Source organism: Vombatus ursinus, unplaced genomic scaffold (assembly GCF_900497805.2).
Source record: "Vombatus ursinus unplaced genomic scaffold, bare-nosed wombat genome assembly UNPS02014782.1, whole genome shotgun sequence".
Taxonomy (NCBI): domain Eukaryota; kingdom Metazoa; phylum Chordata; class Mammalia; order Diprotodontia; family Vombatidae; genus Vombatus; species Vombatus ursinus.
Window position 1 is genome coordinate 835915 of NW_020954560.1, and position 12232 is coordinate 848146.

The window sequence follows — 12232 nt, forward strand, 5'->3', positions numbered from 1 at the left end:
AGACATTTACTTCATTAGTGTGGTGTTCTCCCAGTGAGCAAAGGTCCACTACCAACATAGACTGGCCACTGTGCAGCGACTCATAGTCTTATGAAAGTTGTCTAGGATGCTTAGAGAGTGGTACTGCAAATATGTGTCAGAGGCAACACTTCTGGGTCTTTCTGATTCCATGGCTGATTTTCTGTCTGTTACACAATGCTGCCATGCCGTTTCTTGTCATTTATAAAAAATTCATTGCACAAGCACAGGATGGAGAAACATGGTTTAATAATTCATATGACAAAGACCTGAGTTTTTAATTGACCACAGAATCAATGTAAATTTATTTCTTAACACTGTTATTACTGATATTTAAAAGAAAAACCTAAAGCAATCTTAAGCTAAGAAATAGAAGTGTGGCATCCATATCATAATCCCACTATATTCTCCATTGGTCAAATTGTATCTAGAGCCACAGTTTAAGAATATTGTTGCCAAATGAGAATGGGGTTACTGGTCTACTGGAAGAGGGGACCCAGGATAATAAATTTTCTGGAAATCCATCAAATGAGGAATAGCTGAAGAAAATAGGAATGTTGAGTGGGGAGAAGAAAAGATTAAGGAGAGAGATGCCAACTCTTTTCAGGTATTTGAAGGGCAATCATGTAGTGGAATTGTTCTATAATGCTCCAGAGGGCCAAAGGAGGACCATGACAGGTAAGCTGTAGGGAGGAAATTCTCAGCTCAGTATCTGGAAGAGCTTTTGAGTAATTAGAAGTGCACAACAGTGGAAATTGGTGTCTCGTAAGCTGGAGAGGTAGAAGTAGACACACTGACCTGTTTACTGTTCCTTGCACCTGACATGCCGCCTGTCTATCTCAGTGGCCTTGTACCGGCAATCCCTCCTCCCTGGAATGCGCTGACCACTGGCCTTCAACTTTCAGAATCCCCTTTTTCCTTCATGACTCAGCTCAAACCCTGGCTCATTCAGGCCTTTACCGTTTCCCCATCCTTCCTCTCAAAGGCCCATCTAAATCTGTGTGTTGTATAGGAAACTATTTATATATTCTCCCCCCTGGAATATAAGCTCTTTGAAGGCAGGGATGGTTTTTGCCCTTTTTTGTTTCCTCAATGCTTGTTGATTGACAGATCGATAGATAGATGGCCATCTGTCAGGAATGTTTACCCCACAATCTGTGTTTCTGTCAACAACACCAATATCCTCCCCCTAGGCTTGGAACCCCAGAGCTATCTTTGAGTCTTCCCTCTCCATCATTGTCCACGTCCAATCAGTTGCCGAATCCTGTCAAGTCTACCAGCAGCTGTATCCATCGTTGTATACAACGATGTTGTATACAACATCGCTTGTATCCGTCCCTTCCTCTCCACTCATGCAGTGCCATCACCCTAGTTCAAACTCTTGTTACCTTTCACTCAGACTTGTTGTAATGATCTCCTCCCTGGGTTCTCTGTATCCATTCTTTGTCATCTAAACCATCCTTCATCCATCACTGGTGTGGGTAGAGTGGAAGGCTGGATAGCAGGAAAACCTGGGCATGACTTTCACCTCAAATGATAGCTTTGTTCAATCAAAGCAAGTTCCTTAATCTCTCTCAGCTTCAGTTTCCTTGTGTAAAATGGGCATAACCGTAGGGTCCCCACAATTTGTGTAAATCACTTCACAGAATTTATGGCGCTATGAGTTACACCATTTCACTCTCATTTTGTTTGATGGCAGTCTGACAGAAAGGCTCTTAGGACTATTTTTATGTTATTGTTCTGTTGACTTTTTTACACAGGAGGATTAAATAACTTCTTTTTGAAGCTGAATGAAAGCATTGGGATATAAGCTCATCCTCTGTATTGTCACTAAATGCATTTTCAGCACAACTCCAATAACAGAGATGAAAAGTATTGGATACGGTGATATCTCTTAAATGTTATTAAATTTTAATGGATCAGTGTTATGTCTGGGTGATGGTGGGCAATAGTTTTGACTGTGATAATTGTTTATTAGTTGAGTTGTCAAGGATATTTGGACATCTCTGTATGGGAATTTGTCTGTTGGCTTATGGCATTATGTAATTGTGGACTCCAGATCGTGGCTTTCTGGGTGTTTGGGAAGTGCTCAGGTGTTGAAACCTGCAGTGAGTTACCTCCCCATTTCTATCATTTCCTTGTATCTGTCTAGGCACTACCCTTCCATGTAAGTTCCTTGAAATCAGGACCTCCATATCTATCAATTAGTCAATAAGTCTGAGTTCCTTAAAGATAACCTTTCTATAGTTTCCGGTAATAGACAAGTGTCCTGGTCTAGTTTCACTATCATAAATCCATATGAAAAACATGAGAAATGTGTGTTTCTGGAAACAGATCCTCAGAATTCATCTGTTTATTGTTGTTGTTATCATTACAGCTACCAAAAATCTTCCTGATGCACATTTGACTACGTGGCCTTTTTAGAAAAGAAAGCAAACAAGCTAATCAAAGCTTCAGTAGCTTCCACTTGCCTCTAGGATAAAATATTAACTCCGTTGCATTTAATGCCTCCTCTGAATTACCTTTTAAGCTTTAGCCTTGGGCCTGGAGTCGGGGAGACCTCAGTTCAAATGTGACCTCAGATACTTTACTAGATATGTGATCCTGGGCAAGTCACTTAACCTCTGTTTATCTCAGTTTCCTCATCTGTAAAATGGGGACAGTAATAGCACTTATCTCCCAAAGCTGCTTGTGAAGATCAAATAATATAATAATTGCAAAAAAAGTGCCTGTTTCATAGTGTTATATAAATGTTAGCTATTATTATTATTATTATTCCTCTTCATGTTAATATATAATCCAAACTGAAACACAGGCCGTCCCAAAATAATCTCCCTCCTCTGCCCTTTTGCAAAGGTTCTCCCCACGTCTCTGATGCCTGCTTCTCTTGAAAAGTGCCTAGGTCTCATTTACTAAGAACCTACTAAATGCTTAATAAATAAAAACATTATAGTCAGAGCCAAAAGAGACACCACATATGAAGGATTAGAAAGACAAGTGGTAGAGATATTGTAGGGAGAGAGAACAGGATTAATTGAATGAGGGAGGGTTAGGGAAGAGAAAAGACTCAAAGACGACTCAAAATCCTATTTCTTCTTAGCTCGGCTCAAGGGCCACTTTCTCCATAAAATTAGCCTGAGTGTTCTCCTTTCCTTTATATATTCCTGGCATGCTTTGTCTGGTCACACTCTACTCTGTGTGTGTGTGTACACACACATACACACATTTTGTACCTCTTTAGTACGTTGTCAGGTCCTTGAGGGAAGAGGCTGCCTTGTTTTTATCTTTGCACCACTAGTGCCTTATGAGCTACAGATCTTTTGAGTGGGACTAGACCTAAGCAGGCATCTGTGTCTCAAAAGGAATGTCTCGTTACAACACTTCAATAAATGGTCATCCAGCCTTTCCTTTAAGACCTCCAGTGAAGGTCTCCTGGCCGCCATTTCCCAATGCAGCTCATTAGGCTTTGACCACTTCTAATTCTTAGGAAGCTTCATGATATCAAGCATCAATTTGCTTCTTTGTCACCTTCACTCATTTCTCCTTTTCCCCTCTCTGGAACCAAAATGAATAAATGTATTTCCTCTTCCACATGACCCCAAACCGGCTATGATGCTCCTGTACATCTGGGGCCATCTCTGCTCGTCCTGATCTTACCATTGGACCCAGATGGCTCTGGAGAAGGTGAAGCTGGTGACTTTGCACAGTCATCCCTCACTTGAATCCAAATTCAGTTGCCTAGTCGTGGCATCACCTTCCTGATGTCATGGTCCTCTTTGAGAACAAAGGACAAACAAATACAACAACAACAACAACAACAACATTTAGCATAGACAAGGGGTCCTTAGGCATCCTGGTTGCTGTGTTTTGGGGACACTATAGTTATCAGTGTTCTCCTTGTCACAGCAGAGCTGAGTATAGGATGATTGCCATCCCTTTAATCCTTGAAATTATTTTCTTTTGATGCGATTGCATTAGCTTTTTTGGCTTCCCCATCTATTGTTGACTCATGAACCTTGCTGCCCACCAAAATCCCCAGATCTTTTGTAGACAGACTGCTGACTAACCATGCCTCCCACATCCTCTGCTTGTAAAGTTGATTTTTTAAAAGAAAATCCCAAGTGTAGAGTTTACATTTATCTTCATAGCATTTCATTTTATTAGATTCAGCCTAGTGCTCTACCACATGCAGTTTTTTTTTTTAGATCCTGACTGTTCCCACCCAGTGTGGTGTCATCTACAAGTCTGATTAGCAAGCCTATCTGTGTCTTTATCCATGTTACTAATAAAAAATGTTAAAAATGCATTGTCTCAAGCACAAATCTCTTTGGACTCTGCCGGACACCTACTGCCAAGTTGACATTGAACCATTAATAAATACTCTGAGTCCGTACGTTCAAGCATTTGCAAATCCATCAAAATTTATAATTGGATAGTCCATATCTCTCCATCTTTTCCAGAAGAATGATATGAGAGAGCTTATCCAATGTTTTGCTGAAAAACTGTGTGTGGTAGTTGCTTTATAAATGCATGTTGATGGGGCAGCTAGGTGATGCAGTAGATAGAGCTTTGGCCTTGAAGTCAGGAGGACCTGAATTCAAATCCAGCCTCAGACACATGACACTTACTAGCTGTGTGACCCTGGACAAGTCACTTAATCCAGAGTGCCTCACCAAAAAAAAAAAAAAGATAAATACATGGTGAATTTCATTGCTATAGAAGGGATTTTTACACAAGGTGAGAGATTAGAGGAGATAGTTTCTAAAACAGGGATTCTTAACCTGGGATTCATAGACACCCCCAAGCAATTCATGGATAGATTTCAGGGAGTCTGGTGACTTGGATGGGAAAGAAATTGCTTCTTTATTTTCACCAACATTTAACAAAAATTTAGCATTTCCTTTCGTTATAAATTTTTCTTAAAAATTGAGAAGGGATCCAGTCAATCAGTCAGCTAGCATTTACTAAGCACCTTCTCTGTACTGAGCACCATACTAAGCACTGAGGATATGAAGAAAGGCAAAAGACAGTCCCTGCCTTTGAGTAGCTCACAGTCTAATGAGGGAAACAACATGCAAACAACTACATGCAAATAAGATATGTGCAGGATAAATTGGAGGTGATCTCAGGAGGAAGGCACTAAGATTGAGGAGGATTGGAAAAAGCTTCTAACTGGGGTGTTAGCTGAGACTTGAAGGAACCTAGGAGGCAGGGATAAGGAGGGAGAGCATTCCAGGCATGGGAGGCAGCCAATGAAAATGTTCAGAATTGGGATGAATCATCAAAAGAGGGCAATGCAAAAGGTAAAAGTGACATGGAAGTCAAGTGTAGAAAGAACATCTAGTAGGAAGGTGGGGTGATTGGTATAACGCATAGTGGAGAACTTAGGCAAGATAAAAACTTGGCTTTGTCGAGGAAGAAATTACTTATCTCAAACAATAGTTTCTATGAGGTGGTATGGTTGAGAATTGGATTTCAGAGGGACATGGAAAGAGTAGGTAGAGAGGAAAGAGACATTTGGCTAGAGCAGGAGAAGATGGGGGACTGAGGTTGGAAGAGGTGCTGAATGAAGTAATTTAGTTGGAATCACATGCAGCACACATTGAAGGTAAAGGTGAAGGAATGAATCATTCGCCTATAGCCCAAGCAGCATCAGGCAGTCACTGATTGGAGTGCTTACTTGGTTTTCAGCCTTGAGTCCAGAGTGGTGAATGAGATCTTGCCCATAGTAGCTCGTGTATACTCGCTGAATTGGACATCACACCCCCAACCCAATAGTCTACACTATCTGTTTCTGCTTTTAGTAACTCATTTACTCCTTGGTTCATTGCAACCTATCTTTAGTCCTAACCACTGCCCTGAAATTTTTCTTAAAGGTCAGTTATGACCTCCTAATCACCATAGTCAGTGACCTTTTTTTTGTCTCCTCATCCTCTTGGATTCCCTGAAGCACTTAACACTATTTATTACCTGCTTTGGGGGCAGCTAGATGGTACAGTAGACAGAGTGCTAAGCCTCAAGTCAAGAAGACTTATCTTCATGAGTTCAAATCCAGCCTCAGACACTTCCTAGCTGTGTGACCTAGGCACCTTAACTGTGATTGCCTCAGTTTCCTCAGATGTAAAATGAACGAGAGAAGGAAATGGCAAACCACTCCATTATCTTTGCCAAGAAAACCCCAAATGAAGTCATGAAAAGTAGGCATAACTGAAATGACTGAGCAACAAAAATTTTACACACTTAAGCCCTAGACCTCCCCCTAAATACCCACTTTCACAACAACAACAATCACCATCACCACCACAAAAGCAACCTGCAAATATGAGGGATCAAATATGAACCTTGGAAGGAAAGCTATAGCAAATCTGGACAGCATACTGAAAAGCAGAGACATCATCTTGCCAACAAAGGTCCATATAGTCAAAATGGTTTTTCCAGTAACAATGTGTGGCTGTGAGAGTTGGACTATAAGGAAAGCTGAGTGCTGCAGAATCAACACTTTTGAATTGCGGTGCTGGAGAAGACTTTTGAGAGTCTCTTTGGATGACAAGGAGATCAAATCAGTTGATACTTAAACAATTAATTCAGACTGTTCACTGGAAGGTCAAATACTGAAGCTTGAAGCTTAAATACTTTGGCCATATGAGAAGACAGGACTCATTGGAACAGACACTGATGTTGGGAAAGATTGTGAAGGCAAAAGGAAAAGGGGATGGCGGAGAATGAGATGGATTGATAGTGTCAGAGAAACAATGAACATGAGCTTGGACAGACTTCAAAAGATAATGAAGGATAGAAGGGCTTGGCATGCTGTGGTCCATAGGGTCATGAAGAGTTGGATGCAATTGAACAACAACAAAATTGTGGCATGCTTATCTCTCTCTGTGATAGTGTTCTCATGCTGCTCTTCCTATCTCTCTGACTATATCATTTCCACATGTTTTGTTGGCTTCTTTTCCTCAAAGATACAGGTCTACTCCTAGTGTCTGTTCTTGGCATTCCTTTTTTTACATTCTTTTCCTTGTTGATCTCTCCTGTTCCCACTGTATCATCTTGAGATGGATGATTGGTTCCCAGATCTGTATCAATAGCTTTCACATTTCTCCTGAACTCCAGACCTAGATTCCTTGCTGGAAATCACCATGACTTACTTATTGGCACCTTAAACTGACCACACCAAAATTGAATGCATTATCATTTCCCCAGATACTTCTCTAGTTCTTTTTATGGTACCACCATTTTCCCCGTCATGAAACCTGAGTTATCTTTGAGTCCTTTCTCTTCCTTATCCCTCCCTCATTCAGTCAATCCTGTTGTCTATCCCTATGATATCTCTACCACTCGTCTTTTCCTTTCTAATCCTTCATATGTGGTGCCTCTTTTGACCCTGAGCACGATGTTTTTATTTATTAAGCACTCAGTAGGTTCTTAGTAAATGTTTATTGAATGAATGAAAGAATTCTTAATGACCACCACCCTACACTAGTCCTCACTTCTTCTTGCTTGAATCAAACTATTACAATAGCTTTCTAACTGATCTCCTTACTTGCAGAGTCTCCTAGCTCTCCACATCACTGTCAGGCACATTTTTACACACACACACACACGTTTCTGATGAAGTCACTCCTGCCCAGAAAACTTCGGTGTCCCATTGCCTATGAAATTAAAAGTAAACTCTGTTGCCTTTGAAGCCCTGAATAAACTTACACCAGCCCACGTTATCAATATTATTTCAAAGAATTCGCCCTTGGTGTTGTCTGTGCTCAGCATACTGGGCTATTCACTGTACCTCAAACAGGGCCTCTTCTTTTTTCACCTCTGCACCTTTGTTTTCATAATTTCCAACATCTGGAATGTATTTTTTTCTTAATCTATACCTGCTTTCTGATCCTCCAAGGGTGAACTCATGTGCCACTTCCTCCATCAAGTCTCTAGTGCCCTCCAGTTAGAAGTAATGTCTCCCTTCTCAGGGTTCTCTTCATATGTTATGTTTTTCCTACATTCTTGTCTTCTTCCCTTCTAGATTGTAAATTATTTGAGGGTAGGGATTAGGTCTTATTTAGGGAGGCTAGGACGGTCATTTATTTTGAAGTCTGCTAGCAGACCAAAACCTATAAATAGCTTTCAAAACATAGACTGTTTATCCAGACATTGAAATGAATAGTAAATCAAGAGAACATGAGCCACATTCCTGAAGAACACAGACTTATCCCCCTTTATCCTTAGGATAATTTGGGCTATGAACTCCTCCAAGCATTTATAACTTCGATAGGTAAGACTTGGACAGTCTCTGCAGCTGGGATGGGGATAAGGGGTGTTGCTGTTTCTTGTTAAGTCACATCCGACTCTTCATGACCATAGGACACCAATGCTGTCCATAGGATTGTCTTGGCAAAGATGCTGGAATGATTTGCCATTTCCTTCTCCGGTGGATTAAGGCAAACAGGGTTAAGTGACTTGCCCAGGGTCACATAGCTAGTGTCTGAGGCTGGATTTGAATTAAAATCTTCCTGACTCCAGGCCCAGTGCTCCATCTACTGAACCACCTAGCTGTTGGGGTAAAGGGTAGGGAAAGTAAAAACATCTGTATTAGATTGTGTCCTGTCAGTTTCTGGTGCCTTGAGCAGGATGTCTCCTCTCTTTTCTGCTCACCTTAGAATCCGTCCATGCTTGGCTAGGAATCTAAAACCATTCCTGGCTCTTGGAGGCTGCCATTGCTGATTCCCTGCCCCTTGGGTTGTCCTTCCTCCCAGAAGCCTCTTTATCTCATCAGTCAGTAGCTGTTTTGTTATCATGGGCTCTTGGGAAATATCTTTTCTTTAACTGACGTTACCTCTTAACTGCTTACTTAACTGCTACCTCCTCCCCTGGGGAAAAAAATTGCAGTCGTTTCAAATTATACGAGGTGTACGTGTACATAGAGGAACACGTCATACGTCATCCATTTATTTGTATTTCACGTAGTTTGTTGAATATAAACTATCCCAGACATAGGGGCTACATGAAGATTCATAATGTATCTCCATTATTAAAGCTCCTTGGTACATATAGATGGAAATTCAGAAGAGGGAGGTCACTGAGGGCTAAAGTCTCAGGAAAAGCTGTTAAGAAATTGGAATTGAACTAGGCCAGGGGCAGCTAGATGGCACAGTGGATAGAACACTGGCCCTGGAATCAGAAGGAGTTGAGTTTAAATCTGGCTTTGGACAATTATTAGCTGTGTGACCCTAGGCAAGTCACTTAACGCCATTTGCCTCTCCCCCAAAATTGATGCAACCAGAGAGAAGTAAGGAGGAGCTCTTCAGATGAGGAATGAGAAGCACCTAAGAGCTGGCAGAGAACTTAGAGATTATGCAGTCCAGCTTTCCAGTTTTTATAGTGAGGAAATGAAGGCTCAGAAATAAAGTCACAGAGGCAGAAGTGAGGGAGGTATATTCAGAGATAGTAAAAGGACCAACTTGTCTGGAGGAGAGATGATGGAACGCCTTGAACCCTCCACGTCCTGGAGGCCATGGGGAACTGTTGAAGGTTTTTTGATCTGGGAAAGACCATGATGAAAATGTTTTTTTAGTAAGATTACAGGATAGATTAGGCGAGAATCTGGAAGCAAGGGGAAATCCTGTGACGCTACTATGGTAGCGTTGGTGTGAGGAGTGAAGGGACTAGACAAGGGTGGCAGTCGTGGGGATGAAAAGGAAGTAACTAACGGAGGTGAAATACATTATTTCAGTACTTAAGATGATCCATGACTTAATCAGTGTGGAGGTCTCCCCAACTGATGAAGACTGCACGAATATCACAGCTGGAAGAGACCTCTGGCCATCCATCCCACAGACAAACGAGAATTCCCCTTGACTGCATCCCTGACAAGTAGACATTCGGTGTTTGGAATGTTCTTCTGTCTTGTTGGTCCTTTTACAAAAGATAAAAATTGTGTGTTTGTGTGCATGCGCATCACCTTATGATGATGTGAGAACAGTTTTCCTGGATACACTTTTTCATACCTAGGTAGACAATTTCATGAGTTGTAGTGACTAAGGAATGCCATTACCTGGTCACTAGCCTTTTGGTGATGATCTTAAGCTTAAGTAGGCTGGTCTTCAAATGAAGACAGAATTGGGGTTCTCAGCTTTCATTGGGTCCATACTATTAATCAATAAGCATTTATTAAGCATCTACTGTGTATGTCAGGTACAGGGCTAGTTCCTGGACATACCAAGACAGAAATGGAACAGTCCCCGCCCTCTTGGAGCTTATCTGCCGGCTTGCTAGGGCCTGCCAGTTCTTGTGCTCTGCTGGTAAACCTTTGAAGAACCCTGGCTCACCTTCCCTTTGCAGCTAAGTGTCCAACTGAAAGGGAACTCTCGGTGGATGATATTATATGGAGGAGGTTGGTCGGGGTGAGAGAGGAAAGTCAAAGGTGACTTGGAAGTTTGGAGCCTGGGTGATTGGTACAATGAGAAGGAATCGGGATGTGGGCCATTTTGAGGGTAGAAGATGATGAGTCTATTGTTAGATCTGCTGAGTTTTAGGTGATAGCCAGGCCTCAAGCCCATTCTAATCCTAGGACTTGCTCCTCCTCTCTTCCTTGAGACACGAAACAGAAGATGTTAATACCTTAATGCTTAAATACCTGAAACATTGTGACTTGGTGAAAAGAATGTTGGATATTCATTCAGAGAAATTGGATTAGAATCCCAGCTTTGTTACTTCTAACCTCTGTGTTATTGGGCAAGTTACTTAAATTCTTTAGGCCTCAGTTTCCTCATCTGTAAAATGAGATCATTTAAAATGAGATGACTTATGAAGACATTCTTCTATGAAGACATTCCCTTCGAGTTCTCTGAATCGTGTGAGCCCCTGGGAGCAGGCAGCAGAGTGGATGGAATGCTGAAATGTCCCCACATTGATCTTTTCATCTGTTTCATTTAAACTTCTCCATGCTCTTTGCTAAAGCCTGGACTGCGGTCTTTGTTATAGGAATGAGATTTAAGGGAAATTGATGTACAAAGTTGCATGAGCCAAGGATCGTCAAATAAAATGGTTTCTTGTAGTTCATTGTTTTGTGGAAAACTCTTTCCTTTGCACAGGTGTCCAGCAGGCTTCCTGGGGGAATACTGCCAACAGCTGGATCCCTGCGACAGGACCAAATGCCAGAATGGAGGAACCTGTGTGGCTCTGGCCATGCAGGGGAAAGCCACATGCCGCTGCGCGCCAGGCTTCACGGGTGAGGACTGCCAGTACTCCACCTCCCACCTGTGCTTTGTCTCTCGCCCCTGCCAGCACGGAGGTACTTGTCAGATGCGTAGCCGAGACACGTATGAATGCATCTGCCCACCGGGCCGTACAGGTAGGGATTGGGACTCAGGTCAGTGCCTCCTCCATCCTTGGCAGGAGGCTCTTCCTTGTCTTTGATGGTTCTTGATGTCTATTCTTAAAGGCCTCCCCTGGAATAGATAGATTATGGGATATTTTCTTCCACTCTGGCCTTTTAAGAAGAAGGAATGATGAATGAATAGTAGAGGAGCCTGGCAGGGATGTGATGTGTCTGAGTGGTTTGCCCTTCAGAAATTAGAATACAGAAAATTCGTCATCCAGAGACCAGGAGCACAGCTGTCCCTCATTCCCCTCTCTACCCTACCTTAGGCACTGAATGACAATACATTGCTCTTACCAATAGAAAAAGAAGAGGTTTGTATAAAAAAGAAGGATAGGAGTATTGGAGCTCTGGCATAGCTCTGGGTTTTCCTTTTCCTTTTCACCTTGGGCAAGTGAGCCGAAATCATCCTTCTCCCTCAGCCAGACTTGTAGGTGAAGCCATGATTAGGGTTTGGGCAAACCTTTCCAGATAAAGCTGTTTCACAAAGGGTGTTTGTTTTTAAGAAAAGCTCAGTACTTCTTCTTTCCTTCCTAATAAAAGGAAGTATCTACAGAGTATACATATTGCCACACACCTCAGCCAACGTGTCATCATTCTGAGAGCAGTATGGTGCTGTGCAAAGAGCATTGGACATAAAAGCAGAGGAACTGGATTTTGGTCACTAACTAGCCATGTGACCTTCTATAGGCCTTTAATCTCTCTGAGTCCCAGTTTCCGTGTGTATAAAATAGTAGTGCCTACCCTGCTGATCTTACAGGGTTACCATGTGGAATTAAAGGGAGGGAGGGAGAGAGAGAGAGAGAGAGAGAGAGAGAGAGAGAGAGAGAGAGAGAG

The 12232-nt window shown here is 42.0% G+C and overlaps 1 protein-coding gene across 2 annotated transcripts in view; it reads left to right on the top strand.

Annotated features, from left to right (window-relative positions):
- The window catches only part of NOTCH2 (notch receptor 2), a 184660-nt gene that overhangs the window by 83237 nt on the left and 89191 nt on the right, over positions 1–12232 (top strand). Inside the window, exon 3 of one of the 2 annotated variants that reach the window (XM_027866775.1) lies at positions 11109–11368. In XM_027866775.1, the coding sequence (XP_027722576.1) occupies positions 11109–11368 (260 nt within the window). The remainder of the gene's footprint in view (positions 1–11108; positions 11369–12232) is intronic. The other variant, XM_027866776.1, reaches the window with a different exon arrangement.